Source organism: Monodelphis domestica, chromosome 2 (genome assembly GCF_027887165.1).
Source record: "Monodelphis domestica isolate mMonDom1 chromosome 2, mMonDom1.pri, whole genome shotgun sequence".
NCBI lineage: Eukaryota > Metazoa > Chordata > Mammalia > Didelphimorphia > Didelphidae > Monodelphis > Monodelphis domestica.
The window spans coordinates 205,954,581-205,980,704 of record NC_077228.1 but is presented as its reverse complement, the minus strand read 5'-3'; the positions used below and the strand labels follow the sequence as shown (position 1 = coordinate 205,980,704).

The window sequence follows — 26,124 nt, the reverse complement described above, 5'->3', positions numbered from 1 at the left end:
TATCATAATGGAGAATGAGCTGGCCTTGAAGCTAGGTTCTAACCTCTCCTTTGATACATACTAACCATAACCCTAAATACTGATGTGTGACCCCTGGACAAGTCATTTAACCTTTCTTAAACATGTATTTTTAAGTGCTTACTAGGTGTTAGGCATTGCATTAAGTGCCTGAGATGTAAATACAAGGACAAAAAGATAGTGCCTAACCCCCCCAAACTTATTTTATTTATTTCTCAGTCTTAAAATTTTTTATTTAATTAATTAATTTAGAATATTTTTCCATGATTCCATGATTCATGTTCTTTCTCTTCCCTCCTCCTACCCCCATCCCGTAGCCAACATGCAATTCCACTGGCCAAAATTTATATTTTAATAGGGGAAGATAACAGAAGAGCTGAAAGGGGACACATGGAAAAACAAAAAATCAGAGACAGAGTCAGGAAGGGAATAAATGTTGTCTAGTCTGGTCCCCTCCATAAGATGGAGGCACCAATGGGAGAAAGGACAGACATTTCTTAGTCAAAAGACCACAGGAGAAGTCTTTTGCTTTCTGATCACATATTTTCCATTATCTATCCTATTCTCAATTATCTGTACTAGTCTATGATATGACAATATTTAGAGTTAGATGATTCCACTAAGAATATAAATCAAAGCTGATTATTTTATGTGAACTCTACCCAAACAGTGAACCATATTATAAATTGAACTTACTCAGTAATTGATTTTAGAACAGTAAGAAGCTAACATTTTAAAGGAATTGGTAAGTTTATGCCAGTTTTTCATGGTTTTCTTCATTTGCTAAATGTACAAATTATATGCAACTCAACTGCAAAATATAGGTATTTACTATGTGTTGTTTATTACGATGATTTTTTTTCCTTTGAAGAACCTTTATGGAATCCCCAGGAATCTCTGGAATAGTTTGAGAAATGTGCTAGACTGTAAAACTAACTTATTTGTAACTTTTTTATGGAAAAATTCTGATTCCCAAATAAATAACAGAAATTGATTTTTGGAATATTATTGATCTCCAAATTACATCTGACCTGGTCCTCAGGTCAAATCAAACAACAAAGCCCCAAAATATAGCTTCTAAAGTAATAGTTTTATTTTAAGATTCTAATGCTTTAGAGAGTTTCCATGGTTCATTGGCCTTCTGTAACATCATTTTTAATATCCTTAAGCAAAAAATATATCTCAATTCTGGAAAACAAAGCTCTTTTCTTTCTTTTTTTTTAAATTTAAAAATTTTCTTTTTTTTTAAGCTTTTTTCTAAAGAAATATTAACTTTTATTTTCTCTTTAAAATCCAAAGAAAGTTCAGTTGTAAATATTTGAAATTCTAATAGAACCTTGTTAACAAACCCACAACTCCTAGGAAAAAGTACTAGCCAAGATCTATTAATGAAGCACATTTTTCATATTCTCTGTCATTGACTGGAACTGGATCAAGACCATTCCTTGGTATTATAGGTTTGAAATTAGATGGAAATAACACACTCACAATCCATTGAACAGTTCACAAAAAAAGGTTTACTTATCCACAGTAGAGGAATATATTAAGAATTTGCCTGTTTATTCAAAATAATGAATGAATGAATTCAGCTGGGGAGTACAGTTTCCCCAGTGTTTTTCTTGCTGCCAGTCTTTGTTTACAAGCCTGAGGGAGGAGCTCTAATCTTTCATGGACTAGTAGTTTTGAACTCAGGTGATCAAGAGTTAATTCTCTACACCAATTAAATGTTAAGGACAATTTTAATACCTTTTAAGGAAAAACTAGCCTAACTTGCAAGATAGGGAGGGGAGCCTTAGGATATTGCTTCTACATTCCCACTTCTTTTATCAGAAACAACATTGTTATATGGATTATAATTTACTTAATGAGACCATAAACTCCATGAGGGTGGAAATTATGTTTTATCTAAACTTTCTTTTCCAGAGTGCCTAGCATAGTACTCTATGCATTGGGTATACTTTGTAGATATTTATTGAATTGATTCATTTTATGCATCTATCTTTTTAAATAAAAAATTTATTGTACAATTTCAGTGTATTTTCCCCAAAATAAAATATTAAAACAATATTTGCCTATTTTATGTTTATGACTACACTATACTTCTGAGCTTTACATATTCTAATAATCACATGCATATAATGTTTATCTACTGCTTTTGATTTTATTTTATATTTCTTATTAGGATATCACTTTAGTAATATTGTCCTTTTGTTTTCAGTTTTAACTATCAGCAAAAACCATGCCAGTTTTCCAGCTTTATATAATGTAACTTTGAAACCAATAGGTTTAATTTTCAGTTTAAAATATAATTTTTTATTGGTTCTGCTAAAGTAAGAAAGGAAGTAAAAGAGCTCATGGATTTTGCAGTGGAAAATGCCTATAGTTAGGAGGAAGAAGCAAAATAACTGCCATTTCAGAAATGGAATTATGTGGAATTTAAAAATGTTAGGATTTCAGGAATTGGTTGTGTTAAAACAGTAAATGGTAGTGTTTCAGATGTACCTAGAATTATTTGTATTTTAAAGTGTTTTTGTGCTTTTGAAATATGTGTCAATATAACATCTCCAATGTGATCATAATCAATAAAAATATTACCAATTCTGGTTTTGTATAATCTTATGAAGGATGATGGATGGTTTATGGGCAATATTTTCTCATTAAGCAGAAAGAAAGAATGGAAGGTAGAAACAGTTTAAATAAAGCTTGGGAAGGTAGAGAGTTAAGCAAAGTTATCCTGGAGTCATTCAAGGATGAAAATATGGAAATGATTTGCAGAAATGATTATAGCAAATCTTTTCTCCATCAAGGACAGTAGAACCACTAGAGTTTAACTCTCCTATCATAGCCCTGGATATTCTGATAGAAGAGGTAGAAATGGCACTAGATAAAATAAAGATATGAAAAGTTGCAGAGCTGAACCAAGTATATTTATTTATTTTAACCCATACCTGGTTCCAAGGCAGAAGAGTAGTAAGGGCTAGGCAAGAGGGGGGGTTAAGTGACTTGCCCAGGGTCACACAGCTAGGAAGTGTCTGAGGCGAGATTTGAACCTAGGACCTCCCATCTCTAGTGAACCCAGTATATTTAGAGGAGATACTTGAGTGCGCTGGATATGATACAGAATTGAGGACATTGAGGGACTGATATGCAAGGAATCTGGAAGAGAATATATTAAAGATATGGAAAAAAACTGACATACCAAAGAAAGGTAATTAAAGGATTAATAGCTACTGACCTGTGTTCCTACCCTTCCATCTATACAAAGTCTTAAAAAAATACCCTTATCTTCTGTCTTAGAGTCAGTATTAGTATTAGTTCCAAGGCAGAAGAACAGTAAAGGCTAGGCAATTGGGGTTAAGTGATTTTCTATGGTCACACAATTAGAATGTGTCAGGGGCCATATTTGAATCTGGATCCTGACCCTCTGTGCACTGAACCACCTACTTGCCCTAAATAAAGTCTTTATGAGAATTATCTATATGACCCAAGAGCATCCATGATAAGGGTATTAATTTAAAAAAACAAGCAGATTTTTGCCATTGACATTAAGCAGTGGGCTACATCTTTATCCTTTTACAATGAACTTTGTAAGAGCACAAGGGAAAGAATAATGATTTTCAAATTTAGATCTTCCCTGTGACATTTATTACCTGTATACATTTAAGCAAATCATTTTACTTCCCTGGTCCTCCGTTTCCTTATCTGTGAAATGAGGGGCATTGACTAGATGGTTTCTGAGATCTCTTCTAGCTTGACCTCTGATAATAAGTTTCAGATGTCAAAAATGTAAAATCTCCTTATGATTATTGTTTGGTAATTACAGAAGAGTATTTGACTGCAGAACAAAGTACAACCTACATTACAAATGGTATTCCCCATCTATAACCAAAACTATCAAAGATTCCTTAGAAATCATGACACTAGGAATAACCTTGTTAAATGCCTTTGATAAATCTTATTAGGAAACATTAAATGAGGATTTGCATGTTCACCAGTGACCTTTGCCACCATGATCAAGGCATTTCAGTGCAAGTCCAGATTAGAAATTTCCTGTAGTTGGTGATAGCCTTTAATTGCTCCTATTTGTGGGTAACAAAATTATTACATCAAGTCCTAAAGTTTATAGTCTTCTAGAAAAGACGTGTAATCACTTAAAGGTGCTTGACCAGTTTAGCACACAGGAAAAATCAAGTGGGTGAGAAATGTCTATTGCCCAGATTTTACTATGCATTTAGATAGACAAGCAGCTTGTTTATCAATCAGGCAATAATAATCAATAAACATTTACTGAAGACCAGGAACTGTTTTAACACTGGTAATACAAATACAAAAAAAAGGAAACATTCCCTGCTCTCAAGAAGTGGATCATTTAATGGGGTAGAGGACACAGGAAAGCTGAAAAGCTGGGAGTGGGGTGGTACCTTTGTACCCAGTACAGGAGTATAGTGGAGAAATCTTAAGTCCAAAATGAGTCTCTGTGTAGGAAATGTATATATGTATATCCAGGATAGACAATAAAAGTGAACAATGAGTTGTCTCAGAATTGAATGGAGAATGAAGTGGATTGCAGACTCAGGAAACTGCAAATTTACCAATCTTACAATGAAAGCAAATGCCAATTTTTAAAAATTGTTATATTTTTTAAATTGTATTTTTAAACTATTGTAGAAACAGTTTTTGACTATTGTTTTCCGACATTTTGCTATTCAGATTCTCCTTCCCTCTCCACCCCTTCCTGAGGTGGCAAGTAGTTTTGATATATTTTATATTGTTGCTTTCATGCAATATGTACTTTCCATATTCCCAGTACCATGATTGAAGACACACATCACATATGCAATAAGGAACTCACGAAGGAAATAAAGTGAAGGAAAGCCTGCTTTGATCTCTAATCAGATTTCAACAATTCCTTCTTTGGCTGTGGGTAGTTTTTTTTTTAATCATTAATGCCATGGGGTATTATCTTGGAAAAAGGTCTGTTGGCATTTTTAAGATGTTATTATGTGGCCATGAGATGTGGCATACAACTGCCTCCGAAGAATTGAAAAATCAGTAGCAGGCACAAGACAATGGAGTGGTATATGGTGAGTGTAAGTAGTTTCCTTTATATACCCAGTGAAGAACTTCAAAGAAAGTACTTAAGTGTTAATTATTTTTACTATTAAAAAAGTGTCATCAAGGAATTACATGATAGGGAGGGAAGGTAGATAGATTACATAGTAAGAACAGGTATAACATGGAAAACAAGTATTACTCTAGTGTACTTGCAGTGTCAGGAGGAAACAAGGAAGGAGACTTTGCATTCATACATTTTATGGGAGGACATGAACAAGAGTCACAAAGGAGGAACTGGGTGTAAATGGGTTGTGATTTTGCTTTGTTGGAGGGTATTCCTTTTTATTTATTATTATTTATTATTAATTTTTAAAATAATTTATTTAGAATATTTTTCCATGGTTAAATGATTCATGTTCTTTCCCTCCCGTCCTCCCTCTCCACTCCTGGAGCTGACAAGCAATTCCATTGGGTTATACATGTATCATTGTTCAAAACCTATTTCCATATTATTAATATTTGCAGTAGAGGAATCATTTAAAGTCAAAATCCCCAATCATATACCTATCAAACCATGTGATCGATCATGTTTTTCTTTTGTGTTTCTACTCCCTCAGTTCTCTGGATGTGGATAGTGTTCTTTCTCATAAGTCCCTCTGGATTGTCCTGGGTCATTGCATTGTTGCTAGTAGGAGTCCATTACGTTCGATTGTGCCACAGTGTGTCAGTCTCTGTACAACGTCCTCCTGGTTCTGCTCTTTTTCGCTCTGCATCATTTCTTGGATTCCAGTTCACATAGAAATCCTCTAGTTCATTATTCCGTTCAGCACAATAGTATTTTATCATCACCAGATACTACAATCTGTTCAGCCATTCCCCAATCCATGGACACCCCCTCATTTTCCAATTTTTTGCCACCACAAAGAGCACATCTATGAATATTCTTGTACAAGTCTTTTCCCCTATGATCTTTTTGGGGTATAAACCCAGCAGTGCTATGGCTAGATCAAAGGGCAGGGAGTCTTTTAAAGCCCTTTGCACACAATTCCAAATTGCCCTTGGAGGGTACTCCTGATGAGGTCATTAGATATATTTGAGTGTTACCAAATTTTGGGATTTCCCAAGTACATATTGTTTTTGAGGTTAATGTTAGTAATTATACACTGTTTTTTCCAGTTGTTTTTCTGCTATATATGGTTTGTATTGACTAACGATGAGAAGTCAAATGCCTATAATTGTGGCAGTTCCTATCAACCCACTGTTGACATGGAAAAAATGGGAACTTGATTAGTAATACTTCTTTTGGAAGTGTGAGATCTGAATGTTTGCCACAATGAGGAGACCCAAAGATGCCAGAAGGCTGCCATAACCAGAATACAGTCTTTCATGTCAAGTAGAGAGATGTCACCAAAGGCAGTACTTGCTGAGACTAGATCACTTATAAAACATTAAGTACCATTAGGTTGTGAAAGAAACAGTTGTAGATAAAACAAACCTTTGAGTAAGGGTTTTTAACATTTTTGTTTAATGAACCTCTTTGACAATCTGTAAATAATAATGTTTTTGAGTGCATAAAATAAAAGACATTGGATTACAGAGGAAGGCAATTATATAAAAAATATGTCATCCAGGTTAAGAAACCTTACCTTAGAACTACCTTTGATTTCTTCCCTCTTCCTCATTTGTCATCCAATAAATTGCCAAGTTTTATTAATTCTGCCTTTATAGCTAATCTGCTCCATTTTCTATTCACACTACCAGCATCTTAGCTGAGGCCCTTATAACCATTCACCTGAACTATTATAATAGCGTCCTAATTGGTCTCTCCTCTTTGAATCTTTCTCCAATTCATCTTGTACACAGCTACTCTATTTGTCCTGCCCAGGTTCAGTCATGTAACTCCTCTTTTAAAAAAACAAAATTTCAGTGATTATGCTGCCTTTGGGATAAAATAAAGCATCCTTAGGTTGTCATTTAAGGCCCTCCACAAGCTAACTTCATATTATTTCCTTTCATTCAGGCCTTCTTATCTTTCAGTTAGATTGTATTACTGTTCCCTGAACTTGACATGTCATTTTCTGTCTCTGACTATTTATACAACTTATTTTCCTATGCCTCAAACATGCCTCCTTTCCTCTGCCTTTTAGAACCCTCTTTTAGATGCAACTCAGGCATTATTTCCTCCATTTAGTCATATCTTGTTTCACTTTCCCCCCCTACCTGGCTTGTGATTTCTCCCTCTTTACTTCAGCGATGATTACTTTAGCTTCTGTACTTCTTATGTTGTATTATATATCTATGTATATGCTATATTTCACTTCCCCCAATTAGAATGAAAACTGCTTTAGTGCAAGGACTATTTCATTTTTGCCTTTAAGCAATACTAATGCATCTAGTATTAAATGTTTGTTGAATTTAATTCAATCTAACTTAGCATGAGATCAAAAGTAAATCAGATCATCCCCAAAGTATTTATAGATTAAATTTTATAAAGTCAACGAACACATGAAAGAAAAGAATCATGCCAGTATTTTTTAGGCCAGTATTTTAAATAATGATTGTCATTAAAACAGTTAATAGAACTACCACATTTGAATTTAATCACTTTGGTACACAATATATATCATCAGGAATTATGTGAGGAAGTGCAAATGTGCTGGTTCTCAAAAAGGGAAAAGAACAGAATTTGCAAGCTATAAACCAGTAAGGTTAACTAAGATCCCTGGGAAAATTATAGAACAGATTATTTGAAATTAAAGAATTAAAAATAGTGAACATCTAGAAAGGGAAGTAAGTGATTACAGGTAGTCAGCATAGCTTCATCAAGAACAGATTATGCCAAACTAATTTAATAGGGGTTTTGGGGACAGAATTATCAAAATAGGAGAAGGGAATGCTGTGAATATAGTTTACATGGAATTTTGGCAAAACTTAAAAAAATTTTGTGAACTTGTTAGTCTCCAACAAACTGGTATTTCCATTTCCATGTGCAAAAGACATAAAAAGGATTATGTATCATCAATCTATGAAACAATGGTAGTGTAATGGTGAACTGTCCTAAAGGGATGTTAGATGTTACAACCTAGGAACTCCCTAGGGCCAGTTAAGCACCAAACCCTTGGCTTATGAAAACAAAGTTTATTTTAATAAAAGCAATAAGGAAAACTGTTAGGTAGGACCCTAGCACTCTTCAAATTACCTCCACCCATCTTCTAAGTCCCCTGCTTAAGGGGAGCCTTCTGTTTCTTCTATGGGCCCTGCCTATAACTCCCTGTCCTACCTAAAATCCTTTCCCAAGCTATCTGACTTATCCTAATCTTCCCACCAGTAATTAATAATAAAGGGAAATATTTGGGTTTGGCTGCTAAGTAATCCAAGGTTAAAGAAAGCTTTGGATTACTTTAGCCCAAGAGGAATTCTGGCAGCTGGTCCACTGGCAGATGATCGATGGACTCAGGGAAATTGGTTTCCTCCAAATAAATCCTCTATCTAGATGTCAAAGATTTCTCCACTAAATCTTGACTATCCAGGGAGAATCTCTTAGAGCAAAACCTCTCCTTCAGCTTGATGGAAATGTAGGCAGAGAGACAAAACCTACTTCAGATGAAATCCAAGAAGGAAGTGAAGTTTCAATTATTTTCAGTTCATACTCCCACATTTCCTTTTTCCTACCCATAATCCTCTCCCAGGACTTATCTCAAAATTCCCTTTCAACTAACCCTAAAAACCAGACCATCCCTAACTATATTCCTACAGTTTTTTTTTTCCCCAAGTATATGTTAAATTTAACAAAGTAGTTCTAAAATTGGCCTTTTTATTTGTGGCCTCTTCTGAACTTCTGCTATCTTTTATGTATTTTTTTTAAAGCTTTTCATTGGTACTTTTATCTTCCCTGTTTGGGGACATTAACATCACTACATCTTTCTATCTCTGACCTTTCCTTTCTCTCAAATAAAAGCCCTGACTTGTTATGAACAGACAAACAAAACACATTTTCACTTTGGTTGTTTCTTTAAGTGTATGAATCATTTTACACCTCTGGTCAATTATCTACCAAGAAATAGGAAGCAAAATTCACCATTAGTGTTGTAGAATCATGATTGTTCATTGCATTGAACGTAGATCCTGTTGTTCTCTTTTACATTGTAGTCATTGTTTAAATTCTCTTGGTTCTAGTCACTTAATTTCCATTTAAATCTTACCAAGTTTCTGAAACTTTGTTGTTAGTTCTTTGCAATAACAAAAAGTAATGCTATAAATATTCTTTTACATATAGGTTGTTTTCCTCTGTCATTGAGCTCTTTGGTCCATAGGCTTAGTATTGCTAAGTCAAAGGGCATATGACCTTTTGTTCCAAATTGCTTTCCACAAAGATTTGTTGGATCAGTTCTTAGCCCCATCAGTAATGGATTATTAGTGTGTCTGTCCACAGTGCTTCCAGCAATTGTCTTCTGTTGTCTTTGCCAGTCTGATGAGTGTGATGTGGAAACTCAGAAATTGTTTTAATTTGCATTTCTTATTATATATTCTTTTATGTGGTTTTTGATAGCTTGTTCATTTTCTAAGAACTGCCTTTTGAACTATTGTAGAATGGGCCTTGTTCTGCTATTAATGTATCAATTTCTTTTTTATCTTGAACATAAGACTTTTATCAGAGAAATTTGTTTCAGAGTTTTCCCCAGTTTACTGTTTTCCTTCTAATTCCAATTGTATTAATGGTTTATGTTCAAATTTTTAAATTTTATGTAACCCAAAATTTCCATTTTATCTCCTTTGAGCCTTTCTATACCTTACTTGGTCAAGAACTCTTCCCCTATATGTAGTTGCAAAAGGTATCTCTTTTCTGCTCTTCTAATTTATGTATCTTTTTATATCTTGGTCATATATTGATTGGGAGATTATCATAGTTTGTCATGTTAGATATTGTCCTGAAATACGATACCCATTTATTTTCCTATGCATAGGAATAAGTATGTGGTAAATACTATTTAAAAATAAGAGACTGAGCTGAACTAGGATTTTGACAAGGCAACATTACAAATAAAAGTACTCTGAACAATACCCTGGTAAACAGGTTGTCAGAGGACTGAAGATGAAGCATGCTACCCACCTCTTTCCTGAGGAAGTAAGAGAATGCATAATGAGACATACTGTTTTTGACATTGCCAACATAGGAATTTAGAGTCTGCATTTTTATTGTATTTTTTTTTTAATTGTTCAGTGGGGAGAGAGTAGGAGGGAGGATAATGAATATGTATAAAATAAATGAAAAAAGAACCCAAAAAACAAATCCCAAGAGATTCCCAGTAATGGAGAAATGCCTAGAGGGCTTTTAAAAAAGATCAGGCTTAAGGCAACTATGTTCCTTACCACTATTATTTAGCATAGTTCTAGAAATGGCTATAGTGTAGCAGCAAGACAAGGAAAAAAAACTGAGGGAACAAGTGTAGTTTACAGAGAAAACAAAATTACCTCTTTTTGCAGCTTGTTTTTTTTTTTTTAGAGAACACCCAAAATTCAACTAAAATGAAACAACTCCAGTTATGTAGCAGGATATGAGATGAATTGACAAAAAAATTGTTTCTGTATATTACCAGTAAAACTCAGCAGGAAGAAAAAAATAAATTCCATTCAAAATAATTACATAAAGAATAAAATGAATCCACTTATCAAGATATACACTGGAATGTTATGAATGTAACTACAAAACATTCTTTTTTTCCCCTTCCCTTTTATAACCCTAGCTTCTAAGTATCTGTTCTAAGATAGAAAAGAGTCAATGTAAGTGATTTGCCCAAGTCACACAGCTAAGAAGTGTCTGAGACCATATTTGAATCCAGATCCCCTTGACTCCAAGCTTGGCATTCTATCCACTGTGCTACTTAGTTACTCCTACAAACATTCTTTTTTGAAATAGGAAAAGATTTAAATAAAAGACTAATTGTTGGGTCTTGTTAATATAACACGTCAACCTTAGTTAATTTGTAGATATCTTCCTGAGTTCAAATGTGTCCTCAGATACTTATTAGCAGTGTGACCCTGGGCAAGTCACTTAACCCTGCTTATTCCAGGTATTGATCTAAAATATGATCTGGAGAAGGTAATGGCAAATCACTCCATTATCTTTGCCAAGAGAACTCCAAATGAGGTCATAAAGAGTTGGGCAAAACTGAAATAACTGAATAACAACCTTACTGAAACTATCAATAAATGTTTATTAAGTGCTTACCATTTGCCTAAGTGCTAGAGATACAAAGAAATATGAGATGGTTCCTGCTCTCAGGCCATCTCTTCTCTTTCTTTGTATCTCTAAAAGTTCAACATCTAATGGGGGACACATCATACAAACAATTATATACAAACAGGCTATATTATGGGATACCTTAAGGCTTCCTGAGGAGGTAGGATTTTAGCTGGGACTTGAAGGAAGCCAGGGAAGCCTTCCAGTCATGAGAAGTTTGGAGATGGCTTATCTGGTTTGAGGAAGAACAAGGAGCAGCTAGAGTACCAGGCTTGGAGTCAGAAAAATTCTTTTCCTAAATTAAAATCTAGCCTCAGCTACTTTCTAGCTGTCAGACCCTGGGGAAGTCACTTAACCTGGTTTGCCTCAGTTTCTTCATCTGTCAACTGGGCTAGAGAAGGAGATGGCAAATCTCTCTAGGATCTTTGACAAAACCCCAAATGGAGTCAAGAAGAGTTGGACACTACTGGAAAAATCACTGGGAGACAGAGTATGTAGGTCAGGTAGGTTGTAAAAGATGAGAAGACTGGAAAGGTGGGAAGGAGGAGTAGATTATGGAGGACTTTGAACAACAACAAAGGATCTTTTTATATTTGATCTTGGAGGTAATAAGGAGTCACTGGAGGTTTTTGAATCGAGGGTAATGTGATCAGAAAAAATACTTTTTGAAAGCAGGACTGTCATTTTAAAAATAACTTTTTAAAATGCCCTTTAAAAATTTTTGTATCCTTAGTGACTTGTACATAGTTGGTACTTAATAAATGCCTCGGATAATCCTCATCTTGATGGAATTGGTCACACAGTTCTTAGATGCCAGTTCATAGCTACAATTCAAATTTAGGTTTTCCAATTCCAAGGCTACTATTTTATTCATCCATTTCATTCAAGAATAGTATTCATTATTTTGACTTTGAGGAATTCCTTTTACTTTTCTTTGTTTCCTCATTGGATCAATCCCTTCCAAAACTAACATTTCATGATTTTATGTAATTGTATTTATATCAGGAAAACAAAATTAAAATGAACAGGGCTAAAATTAAGTAAGAATAAAAAACCTGAAATTTCTAAAATTATTATTTAAAAGTTCCTTAACATACATTGTTTCATTTGGGGAATCTAATACTTTGATAGATGAGTGAAGATCCATGTATTCTTTTTTTTTTTTTATTGTAAAACCCTTACCTTCTGTCTTAGATTCAGTTTTGTGGATTAATTCCAAGGCAGAAGAGCAGTAAGGTCTAGGCAGTAAGGGTTGTGGCTTGCCCAGGATCACACAGCTAGGAAGTGTCTGAGGCTTGATTTGATCCCAGGACCTCCCATCTCTAAGCCTGACACTCAATCCCCTGAGCCTGTCCCACCTCATGTATTTAAAATTTTTTCCTTCATTTTATTCCAGTAACAAATTTACACATAAGTTTTCCATGGTTCCATGATTCATGTTATCTCCCTCTGCTCTTCCCTCCCCTTCTCCTGGAATTGACAAGCAATTCCATGGGTTATACTTGTATTATCACTCAAAACACATTTCTGTATTATTCATTTTTATAAGAGAGCAATTTTTAAAAAACCAAAGCCCCAAATCATATACATAAATAAACAAAAAAATCATTATGTTTTCTTATGCCTTTCTACTCCAACAGTTTGTTCTCTAGATGTGAGTAGTATTCTTTGTCATAAGTCCCTCAGAATTGTCCTGGAACATTGTATTGCTGTTGTTGCAAAGTCTATTACATTTGATCATCCCACAATGTTTCAGTTACTATGTATATGTTCTTCTACTTCTGCTTATTTCACTCCACCTCAGTTGATGAAGATCTTCTCAGTTTTCTCTGAAATAATCTGGTTCATCATTCCTTATATTACAATAGTATTCCATCACCATCATGTGTCACAATTTGTTCAGCCATCCTTGATCTAGGGCTATCCCCTCAGTTTCAAATTTTTTGCCACCATAAAAAGTGCAGCTATAAATATTTTTGTACAAACAGGTCCATTCCCATTAAAAAAAAAATCTCTTTGAGATACAAACCTCATAGTGGTATTGCTGGGTCAAAAGGTATGTATTCTTTTAAAGCCCTTTGGGCACAATTCCAAATTGTCTTTCAAAATGGTTGGGTCAATTCACAATTTAACTGTCATATTGACTAGTCTGCTAGGTGTAAGGTGGTACCTCTGAGTTATTTTGATTTGCATTTCTCTAGTCAGGAGGGATTTAGAACATTTTTTCATGTGATTATTGATAGTTTTTGTCAAATAGTGAGTTCTTATCCCCAAAATTGGGATCTTTGGGTTTATCAAACACTAGATTACTGAGGTCATTTACCCCAAGTCTATTCCATTGATCCACCCTTCTATTTCTTAGCCAATACCAAATTGTTTTGTTGGACACTGCTTTGTAATATGTGAAAAACCTTTCTACTTCATAAAGTAGAAAACCACTTATTTTTTTTAAAGTTATATTTTATTTGATCATTCCCAAGCATTATTCATTAAAGACATAGATCATTTTCTTTTCCTCCCCCCTACCCCCCCCCACCCCCCATAGCCAACGCGCAAATCCACTGGGCATTACATGTTTTCTTGATTTGAACCCATTGCCATGTTGATAATATTTGCATTAGAGTGTTCATTTAGAGTCTCTTCTCTGTCATGTCCCCTCAACCGCTGTATTCAGGCAGTTGCTTTTCCTCGGTATTTCCACTCCCATAGTTTATCCTTTGCTTATGAATAGTGTTTTTTTCTCCTAGATCCCTGCAAATTGTTCAGGGACATTACACTGCCACTAATGGAGAAGTCCATTACGTTTGATTATACCACAGTGTATTAGTCTCTGTGTACAATGTTCTCCTAGTTCTGCTCCTCTCGCTCTGCATCACTTCCTGGAGGTTGTTCCAGTCTCCATGGAACTCCTCCACTTTATTATTCCTTTTAGTACAATAGTATTCCATCACCAACATATACCACAATTTGCTCAGCCATTCCCCAATTGATGGGCATCCCCTCGTTTTCCAGTTTTTGGCCACCACAAAGAGCGCAGCTATGAATGTTTTTGTACAAGTCTTTTTGTCCATTATCTCTTTGGGGTACAGACCCAGCAGTGCTATAGCTGGGTCAAAGGGTAGATATTCTTTTGTCGCCCTTTGGGCATAGTTCCAAATTGCCCTCCAGAATGGTTGGATCAGTTCACAACTCTACCAGCAATGAATTAATGTCCCTACTTTGCCACATCCCCTCCAGCATTCATTACTTTCCTTTGCTGTTATGTTAGCCAATCTGCTAGGTGTGAGGTGATACCTCAGAGTTGGAAAACCACTTATTTTTTAAAGCATTCTTCATACATTTTAAGTGAAATTTTACAGTGGAGAGCGATTGCAGGAGGTCAGTTAATTGAATAGCTATCACACAGAAAGTGAAAATTCATGAGACATTTCTAGAAGTTGTTCAAAAGAAAGTATGGTTCTTTGAGAGAGAACTATAGGAGTAGAAATGCAAAAGAAAAATATGATTTATCACTTGTTTATATGAGTATCGGATTTGGGGTTTTTCTTTTTTATATGATTTCTCTATTACAAAAATAAATATTATGGAAATAGGTGTTGAGTGATAATATATGTATAACCCAATGGAATTGCTTGTCAGCTCTGGGAGGGGGAAGGGAAGAAGGGAGGGAGGGAGAGAACATAAATCCTGTAACCTTGGAAAAATACTTAATAAATAAATTTAAAAAAATAAAGTGTAGTCATGAAAAGAATATGTAATGCATTTTTCTTCTACCACTTAAAGGTTCTACTTCTTTACCTTCTCTTTTCTGTACTTTTAATTTCTTGACAATTCTGTCCACTACTGAGACACCTAGGTGGTGTAATTTATAGTGCACTGGACCCAGAGTCAAAGAACCTGAGTTCAGATTTGGTTTCAGATACTTAGGGTGATATGACCATGGGCAAGCTACTTAACCTCTTTTTGCCTCAGTTTTTCTCAACTATAAAATGAGGATGATTACAGTAACTCTCACAGAGTTGTCATGAGGATCAAATGATATAAAGAGCTTAGTACAGTGCCTGACCCAAGTAAGCACTATATGGTGCTTATTCCCTTCCTTCTCCTATTGTTATTTCAACTATTGTTGTTCAGTCTTTTTAATCATGTCTGACTTTTTATGACCCTATTTGGGATTTTTTTTTTTAACAACACTGGAATGGTTTTGCCATTTACTTCTCCAACTCATTTGATAGATAAGGAAATTGAGGCAAACAGGGTAAAAGAACTTGCCCAGGATGCCACAGGAAGAAAGCTTGAGGCCAGATTTGAACTTAGATTTTCCTGATTCTAGACCTGGTGCTACCTAGCTGCCCTTTCAACCATTATTCCACATTGAAGACTCTTAAAAACTAGATTTTCCTTCTTTCTTTGACCTTTCTCTCAAACTTCAGACCTGAAATTCCAATTATTAGACATGTCCACTCTTTCCTGGTAGCACTTCTACTCACCCTGCTCAAATTGAATTCATCAGTTATCCTCTTAAAATGACCTCCCATTTGTACTTATTTCTGGTACTAGTTCCACCATTCTCATTACTTAGGCTCAAAATCTTCATATTATCTTTGACCTCTTCTCTCTGTCACCATATTCAAGTTATCAGTCAGGTTGCCAGATTTTAGGCTGTCCATATCCATATCCAATCCAAATAAAAATTAAATACCTGCTAAATTCCAGGCCCTGTGCTGGAGGGACAATCCTTGCCCTTAATGAACTGACTTCTTGTTATTAGATTTTTCTTTCTTTCCCTATGAAGACTATTTGAATTCTCAGGCAGGAATAACTAAGAGTTACATGAAAAAAAAAAAAAAGAAAAATTGGTTGAATTGGGGAATATTTGGAGAGATTTTAAGGGGTTTTGGCAATGAGCTTTTTCAGTCTCCTATTTAGCCTGCTCTTTCTTGAATAATTTTTAACTCAAAAGACTTGATTCTATTAAACATCCCTTATTCTTCCTCCCAAAGGGAGAAACAATGCACAAAAGAGAGAGAAAAGGGAATGGAGTGGGGCACTAAGGTATATTTTGCACAGGAACATCTTGGTCTATAGGATTGAAACCAGGTAGGGCAGTGATGCACAGGGAAAAGAATTGAGAAAGCCCAGTTTATGCTCTCTATAAAGGAAGGCTTTGGGAGGAATTTGGTGCATTACCACCCAATCAGAGAGGACAGGAAGCTGAAGGAGATGGTATCAGTTGCTTGTATGTTAGCAGTATGGTAGTGATTTTAGATGTGATAAACTTACCTTGGAAAGGACATCTTTTTTCCATGGAGTTTAACCCAGGCAGGGCAGTAGATTTAAAATCTCACTATACTTAGATTCAGTAAATCTGAGTTCAAATCCTAACTCTTTCACTTTGTAGCTGTATAGTTGATGGTCAGAGCAAAGAGGTATGATCAGGTCCTGGCTGGTAAGATATAATCTTTCATTTTAGAGCTTGCAGCATTATTAGGAGAAGGTGGCAGGGTAATAGATGTCTGGGACAAATGAAGCATGGTCGTTACGGAGCTTTTGATTTGTAGGGATTATATGATACATATACAGATGTAATAAATGTAACACAAGCTGAATAAATAAGGAGAAGACAGACTGCTATGCAATTAGATGAATTATAAACCACATTGAGGGGTTCATGACTCCAGAAAACTTGAAACTACTGATACGTTCGTTTCATCCTGGATAACTGTAGGTTGTTATTTTTCAAGAAAAAAATCTTGTGTTAATAATTACTTGGCAGAGACTGTTGCTAATTCACCCTAGGGAGTGACTTCTTATTATTAGATTTTTCTTTCCTTCCTTATGAAGACTATTTGAATTCCCAGGAAGGAATAAATAAAAGATATCCTCCAAAGTCCCTTTCAGTTGCATGTTATTGTTTCTATACAAAAAGGTATAGCATAAGGATGATATAGGAGGGAGGGAACATTAACATCTGAGGGGATCAAGAAAGGCTTCATTAGAGGAAGTGGTAATGGAACTGAGCTTTGAAAGAAGACAAGCAATCCAAGATGCAAAGATGAAGAAGGTGTGAATTCAAGGGCAGCCAGGGTGCTTAGTAGATAGAGAGCTGAACCTAGAGTTGGAAGGTCCTGGGTTCAAAATTGAGCCCAGATACTTCCTAGCTATGTGACCAAAGGCAAGTCTCTTAACCCCAAATGCCTGGTCCTTACTGCTGTTATGACTTGGAACTGATACTATCAATTCTAAGACAGAAGGTAAGTTTTTTTTTTTTTTAAAGCATGAATTCTAGATTTGTGGAATGCCCTGAGGTAAATATTGGAGAGTTGAATTTAAGGGACAGCTAATATTCTAGTGGAATTTGTGAAAAGGATTAGCATTTTTAAAAGACTGGAAAGCCTGTGGCATGAGTCATATTGTAGAGAGGCCATAATGGCCAGCCTAAAGAATTGGCATTAATTTCTAGGCAGGAAGTCACTAAAGGTTCTTAAGCAGGGCAGTGAGATGATGAGACCTGTGCTTTAGGAAAATGATTTAAAAATTTTTATTTCTTTATAAATATTTTTCCATGTTTCCATGATTTATTTTCTTTCTCTCCCCTCTTCCCTCCCCCCTCTCAGAGCTGACAAGTAATTCCACTGAATTGTACAAATGTTATTACTTGATAATTATTTCCATATTCATTTTTGCTATAGAACATTTTTTAAAAGACCTAAACCCAAAGAAACAAAACCATTAATAAGCACATGAAAAAGTGTTCTACTTCTAAGTCTCTCATAATTAGAGAGATGCAAATAAAAATGACATAATAAAAATGACCATCCTACCCAAACTTATCTATTTATTTAGTGCCATACCCATTGAACTTCCAAAAATCTTTTTTACTGAATTAGAAAAAGCCATAACAAAGTTCATTTGGAAGAACAAAAGATCAAGGATATCCAGGGAAATCATGAAAAAAAAATGCAAAGGAAGGTGGCCTTGCAGTTCCAGATCTCAAACTATGCTATAAAGCAGTGGTCATCAAAACAATTTGGTACTGGCTAAGAGACAGAAAGGAGGATCAGTGGAATGGCTTTTGCATTTCTATTCCCATATTTCTTTCACTGTGGATAGCATTCTTTCCCATAAGTTCTTCTGGAGTGTCCTGGAATGTTATATTGCTACTAGTAGCAAAGTCCATTACATTGGATTGTTAGGAAAATGATTTTGGCAGATTTTCAGATGATACTTTAGAGAAGGAAAAGATTGGAAATAGAGCAATTAGGAGGCTGCTACCATAGTCTAGGCAGAAAGTGAAGAGGGTTTGAAGTAGTATGACAGCTGTGTGAGTGGAGTCAAATACCCTAAATTAAATTTGACACCATAGTAAACTATCAAAGTCAATCAGTGAACAAATATCCACTGCTTCTTATGTACTAGGCATTATGGTAAGAGCTTGGAATAGAGGCAGTCCTTGCTTTCAGAAAACTTAATGGAGGAAAGACAACACATAAAAGGATGCTGAAAGACTGAGAAGGGGGAAGATGGGGGAAGAAATGAAGATATTCTCATGAAGATACTCTTTCAAAATTTCCTGCTTCTCCCAATGACAATCTTACAGTCTCAGTGTCATCTTTGCTCCTCACTCTCACTCATTCTACACATCCAATCCATTTGCCAAATCTGGTCATATATTCTGTCTTTATAGCATCAATTATATATGTCCTCTTCTCTCTACTCAACCAACGACAATTCTAGTTCAGGCCATATTACCTCTTATCTTTTGACTAGTCTCTTTGCCTCTAGTCTCTCTCCATTCCAGTCTATCCTTCACTTAGCTGCCAAAGTGATATTCCTAAAACTTAGGTCCAATATGTCCCTCTGCTATGCAAGGAAGTCTCCGAGTGGCTCCCTCTTGAATCGAGGATAAAATATAAATTCCTCTGTTTGTCTTTTAGATCCCTTTACAATCAGGCCCCAGCCTACCTTCCCTAGTCTATTCTAGTTAGATTGGCCTATATGTTTCCTATATGTGACATCTCCTGCCTCTGTGTCCTTCCTCTGGCTTTCCCTCATTTCTGGAATACTCTGCCTCCTCTTTTGCCTCTTGTAACCTCTAGCTTTTTGAGCTCAAGGGCCACTTCCTTCAAAGAACCCTTCCCATTCTCTGATTCTTAATCTACTTCTCCAAAAGAATTAGGATATTTGTTTTCTATCCCCTAGTAAAATGAGGACAAGTGCTATCTACTGTATTTGTAGCCCTACCCTATAGCAAAATATCTGGCATATGATTGAATGACTTCTTCTGGAATATTGTCTTCAGTTCTGGGAGCCACATTTTAGAAGGGACAGGGATAAGCTGGAAACCATCCAGAGGAGGGTAACCAGCATGGTAGAGGGTCTGAGTTTATGCCATGTGAGTATTAGTTGGAAGAACTGGGAATATTTAGTCTGAAGAAGAGAAGACTGATTGAAGACATAACTATTTTCAACTATTCAAACGTTTGTCCTATGGAAACAGGTCTTATTATTCTGCTTAGCTCCCAAGAGCAGAAGGAGAATCAGAGGGTAGACTTTATAAAGAGGCAAAATTAGGCTTGATATAAAGAAAAACATACTGGCAGTGATATAAAAAACTGCGTGGAGTTAGTTCCTAGTGGTAGGAAAATTCAAACAAAGACTGGATGAGCCCATTTTTTAGACCCTTATCCTGTTTTAGAATCAAGAAGAATGGTAATGGCTAGGCAATGGGGGTTAAGTGACTTGCCCAGGGTCACACAACTAGGAAGGGTCTGAGGCTAGATTTGAACTCAGGACCTCCCAACTTCAGACTTGGATCTCAATCCACTAAGCTACCTACTTACCCCAAGGAATATATTTTAATTTATACTTAATATTGGATTAAAATGTTAGATTTACTTGTTATATTATTGCTTTGATTGGGAATAATATAAAAAGAAAACATGACATTTTCATGCCTCTTTTCCTCCCTTATGTTTTATATAGTCTATGCAAGCCGCAAGATGCCCTACAGATGAGTTGTCATTGAGCAACTGTGCAGTTGTGAATGAAAAGGACTTCCAGTCTGGCCTGTAAGTAATCAGTGCTTTTAAAAAAAAAGTAGAACAAAACAAAAAATTTTAAGGATCATTTCAGAAACTTTTATACATTGTACTCTTGGATCTGAGTAAATTGGGAATACATTTATTTCCTGCATTTGTTTAGGTGGGGAATTGGAAGAAATGGGCAAGAGTTGTATACTTTCAGATTTAACTTGTACATTTTATTAGACATAAACATATGTGTAGTGTGGGCAGCTATGTGATGCAGTGGATAGAGTTCTGAGCCTGGAGTCAGAAAGACTCCTATTTGTAAGTTTAAATCCAGTCTCACAGATTTAACTAGCTGTGTGACCCTGGGCAAGTCACTTAACCCTGTGTGCTTCAGATCTTCATCTGTGAAATGAGATGGCAAAACACTCCCATTATCTCTGCAAAGAAAACCCTAAATGGAATCATGGAGAGTCAGAAATGACTGAACCCATTGAACAATAACAACAACAAAATATGTAGAGGAATAAACTTTGAGTTTTTTAGACGACCTATGATAACCAAACTGACTGGTTTTTCATAAGATGTATCATAAACTATGCACTATGAGAACTGGGAGGTGAACAACAAACATAAGATCTTTACAAATACATTTTTAAGAAATTATAAACTATTGACTAGCCTGTCAGTTAGTTAGGTCTAGTGCCCTCTACCCACCTATTGCGAAAAGTTACAAAATCCTTTGTTCTAAAACCAGTATCAACATTTGACATTTTCTTAAAATCTTGATAAACAAGTATTTCCTTTTCCATAGCATTTATACATTAAGCTATCTGTGGTAAATCTCATTTTCAGCTTTGTGCCATAGAATGCTCATGCAGCTATCTGAGAAAAATCCTATGTTTTACAAATGAGAACATCAAGACCCAAAGAGATTACATACTGGCTAATTAGTGACAGTACCTTTGTATTCTGACTCCAGCTGATTCTAAGCTCGAAAGTGGATTTGAGCTTTATGATTTCTAGATTTTTAAGATCTCTTCTAGTACTAAATTCTGATTCTAAGACAATTTGCCATAGGAACTCTACTGTTTTAGTCAATCAGAGCTCTGTATTTATGAAGGAGTTAGTTTATTTATTTAAACCCTTAACTTCTGCTTTAGTATCAAGTCTAAGAAACCAGAGCTGCAAGAACTAGACAATTGAGGATAAGTGACTTGCCCAGGGACACACAGTTAGGATGTATCTGAGGTCAAATTTGAACCTAGACCTTCCTGACTCCAGGCCTGGAGATATGTCCACTATACTACCTAGCTGGCCTTGAAGGGAGTTATTATAGATAATAAACAAAGTCTCAGAAACATGAGAAAATGGAAGTAATTAAGCACTAACATTGAAAAAATTAATCATAGAAATTTAAAATAAATTTTTATTGACATCTTTTGTTTTTACATCAGATTCTTTTCCCAACTTATTTCCTTTCTTCTTCTTAGAGAACAATTCCTTATGGCAAAAACTAAAAAAGAGACTTAAAAACAGTTCAGCAAAATTAACCAATATGTACAAAAAGTCTATATCATAGACAGGGTGGTTTACACATGGTTCCCAACCTCTGAAAAGATGTGGGAGGGGCTGCCTTCTTATATTTCTCTGGGGACAAGTTTGGGCATTACATTTTGTAGCCTTCAGTTTTGATTATTTTGTTATTCTTTTCCATTTATATTGTAGCCATCATGTAGAGTGTTTTCCTGGTTCTCTTTACTTCACTTTGCATTAGTTCATTTATCTTTTCCTATGTTTCTCTTATTTATTATATTTGGTTTCTGTACTTAGTTCCAGCACAGTAATGTTTTATTCCATTTGAGTACCACAGCCTCTTTTACAAGCATTCTCTTGTTGATGGGCATTTACTTTTGTTCCCAGGTCTTTGCCACTACAGAAAGGTTGCTATAAATATTTTGGTATATGAGGGGCATTTCTTTTTGTCATTTAACTTTTGATAGTATATGCCTAGCAGTGAAATTTCTGGGGTAAAGGGTATGGATGTTTTAGTCATTTTCTTTGCATAATTCCAGAATGGCATGACCAATTATCAGTTCCACCAGCAATGCATTAATATGCTGTCCTTTTCATAAGCCTTCTGTCATCTTTGCCATCTGAAACTTCAGAATTGTTTTGATCTGCATTTCTCTTATTATTAGTGATATGGAACATTCAGTCTTATGGTTGTCAATACTTTACAAATTTTCTTTTGAGAATTGTTTATTCATATCCTTTGACCACTCTCCTATTGGGCAAAAACTTTTGATTTTATCCATTCTATCAGTATTGATTCCAAGATGGAAGGTAAGGGTTTTATTTTTAAAAAAGAAAAGAATGTATCCTCTAGCCATAATGGTGAAAGGTATCTGACATGGTTATCTTTCAAATTTTTTATGGTATGATCTTTCATATTCAGATCCCATATTCATTTTGGATTTATTATAGTAGATGGCAAAAGATGTTGGTCTAAATCACAGAAATTTATTAAGAAATAATAGTTCAACTTTTTTTTTTCAGAAAGTGAGCATAATTTAAATTCTTTGCAATATTGAGTCTCATTTCTTGCCTGCTTGCTGCTTGTAAGATTAAAATTAATATACAATATCTCCAAGTATATTTTATAAGATTTATTAATAATCACTTGAAGTAAAGGAAAGTAATAGCCTGAGTAAAAAACAGTTTCCTAGACCATGAAAGTGGGAGAAAAGAAAGAGAGGGTGGAGTTACAGAAACTTTTATCTACAAAATGTAAGGATGCAACATGAGGACAAAAGGATTCTGGGAAACGAAGTCCAGGGGTACAAAATTCTAATTATACATGCTCTAGGTCTAAGAGATAACTGAAACTCGCTTGCTTAGATTTATTTGGCATTTTTATGAATGAACATTATAAGCTATTTAGAAGTGAATCATTACAATTTTATACATACTATAACTTTGACTATTCTGCCACTTTGTCAAGTGATTTGATGCATTTTGAAAAAGGTTAAAATTATAATTTTGATTGGTGACTTACCATTGAAAAGCTCTTTTCAGAGGGAGGAAATTATTATAGTTTTTAATTTAGCATTAAAAGCAAGAGAGAGTTAGTCCCAGCTATTTGATGTACATGGAGAACAAAAAGTCTTTGTAAAGTTGATACTTGTGATGAATTTGAGCATAATAATTAAAAATTACCCTTATCCAGGCTAAAATTTAGAACTGTTGCTTTAATAATTGAAAATTTTACATTTTCCTATTCATTTGAGCATCCAGTATGTCATATATTCTCTGTTTACTCAATTAAATACATTTGTTAATTATGAACATTCTGGGGAGTTCTAGCCAGATTTTCTTTTAAAATGAAGTGCTATCAATATTTCTTTCCTTTAGACATGTGGTTGTAAGGACCTCGCCAAATCACAGATATACATTTACCCTGAGGACTCATTCGTCAGTCGTTCCAGGCAGTATTGCATTCAGCTTACCTCAGGTAACACTGGTTTTAACCAAGAAAGCTTGGCAATTGTAGCAGGATCATTTTTTTTTTTAAATCTAGATGCTTTCTTGTAACTTCTGATTCAAATATATATTTTTTTAATTTCCAGAAAATTTTTGCCATGACCATCTAAAGTATCTTTGCTTTTATTTCTATGGTCTTTTCTCTTTCTATGTTTTACTTTTGCTATTATGTTAATTGACTTGTAGATGGTTGAAGTAGGAAGCCATTTATCAAGTTATTCCAGTATTCATTCCCAAGGAAAAACACAAGTTAAAATAGCAATCCTTTTGGAAAAGTGCCATCTCCTAAAAGACTCTAATGCAGTGAATTTAAAAATTCCATGTTCTAATATATGAATTTGACAACTAAGGAAAGTGGCTAAAACCGGAATAAGTGGGTCCTGAAACATTGCTTTTTGACAGCTATAATATAATGTGCCTGATTGGTCTTCTCTAATGACCAAAGGCACTCTGAATATATTATTATTACAAGAACTCTAAACTCTGACTTTTTAAATTCCTATTTTTGTAATAATACCAACAGTCACATGATTTTTAGGGTCAGTTGGATAGTTAATTGCTTTCAGCACATAGCACAGTTGTAGCACATGTTTATGTGATTTATGATTAACTAAATGCTTCTTCAAGTTGCTAGTAGTGAAAGCTTTTGACTTGTAGCCTAAAAAGTAGGACAACTTCAACATGTAAGAGATACCTAGAGGATAGAGTTGTCTATAAGAAGCCTATGATCTGGACCAGCCCTTGGAATTGTTCAGGGGATTTCTGGCCAATATTGTTTTAATCAAATATCTTATGACTTCTTTAGAATATCATGAATTTTATAGGGAGAGATTTCAAACTAATCTTCTATTCCATCCTCTCTAGAGTTTCACTGACATATGAGGACTAATCTATTCTGAACCTTCTAGATTTGTGTGTGTGTGTGTGTGTGTGTGTGTGTGTGTGTTTGTGAATTAGATCATTCTAAGACTAGTTAGCCCTGATCTGATCTCAGGAGGTTGTCCCAGAGATAGAAATGTGACTTAAAGTTAAATTTCGTTGAAAAAGAAGAATTCAATTCATAATCAATTGGTACTTCTGTTTCTAAATATTTCTCTCAACAAAGACTTGTTAATGTGCTTACACATTATTCAAACAAAGGGATATTTAATTTTCTGAACAGTATGCTGCTGAATATAAATTGGGGAGGCTGAAACATCTCAGGGTCACCTGTGGATTTGTGGGTTTGAGGTACCTGATCTAAAGTATCCTCAAGGCTATTGCTTTGTGGTAAATTACTTGCTTTGAAGCAAAAGGGTAATGAAAGGTATTGTGTGAGATACCAATTTTGTGATTAGTTTTCATGAATTAGTTTCTGGATCTTAGAGAAAACCAGAAGTTATAGTGAAAGGATAATTTAGGAGAAGAAAATTTGGGCTGGGAGGCTTGGTTGTTTGAAAAGCTTTTTGTGGGTTGGACATAAACAGAATACAGCTTGTTTCTAAAACATATGGCTGCTCCATCATGTAAGTATCTTAGGTTTTCTAACCCAATCAATTGTTTTTTTTTCTTTGTTCCTTGAACCTTAATCAGAAGTGATTAACACTGAGAGTCGAGTGTCAGGAACTCTGTATGTGAAATAAAAAGATTCAGTCATGCCCTATTGCTGAAGGGGGCTTTAGGGACTAACCAGTCCAACCCCTTCATTTTATGGATTAGGAAACTGAGGCCTGTGAAAGTGAAATGATGTACCAAAGGACATAGAGGACATGAGTGTCAAAGTCAGGATCTGAGCCCAAGTTCTCTGACTCCAGAGCACTTACTAGTCCTATGACCATCAACAAATCACAACCTCTTGGAACTTCAATTTTTTCATTTGTAAAAGGGAAATGATAATGACTGGAGTACCTTTCTCACAGGGTATAAGGATCAAATGAGATAAAGCATTTTACAAATCTTGAGGCTATCTGTAAATGTTAGCTGCTGCTATTAGTTATAGCCTAGACTTTCTGACAAAATACATTTTGGCCTTTCCTTTCCTTTTAGCCAGCCCAACTGACTAGAATACAGAGAAAGATCTTAAAGGATTAGATAGTCCATATTGTCATTTTTTGTCTCCTAGATTATATGAAAATAATTTTTGCAGTATTTTGAGCTGAAAAAGTCTTCAAAGATCAAGCAGACTGGTGCCCCCATTTTGCAAATGAGGAAACTGCCTCAGGTCATATAAGAAGTAAAAAGGAGAGTCAGAGATTTGAG

The 26,124-nt window shown here is 35.1% G+C and overlaps 1 protein-coding gene across 2 annotated transcripts in view; it reads left to right on the top strand.

Annotated features, from left to right (window-relative positions):
• The window catches only part of NSF (N-ethylmaleimide sensitive factor, vesicle fusing ATPase), a 217,494-nt gene that overhangs the window by 5,252 nt on the left and 186,118 nt on the right, over positions 1-26,124 (top strand). For both annotated transcript variants that reach the window (XM_007482500.2, XM_007482501.2), the window contains exons 2-3: positions 20,300-20,385; positions 23,758-23,857. In XM_007482500.2, coding sequence (XP_007482562.1) covers positions 20,300-20,385; positions 23,758-23,857 — 186 coding nt within the window. The remainder of the gene's footprint in view (positions 1-20,299; positions 20,386-23,757; positions 23,858-26,124) is intronic.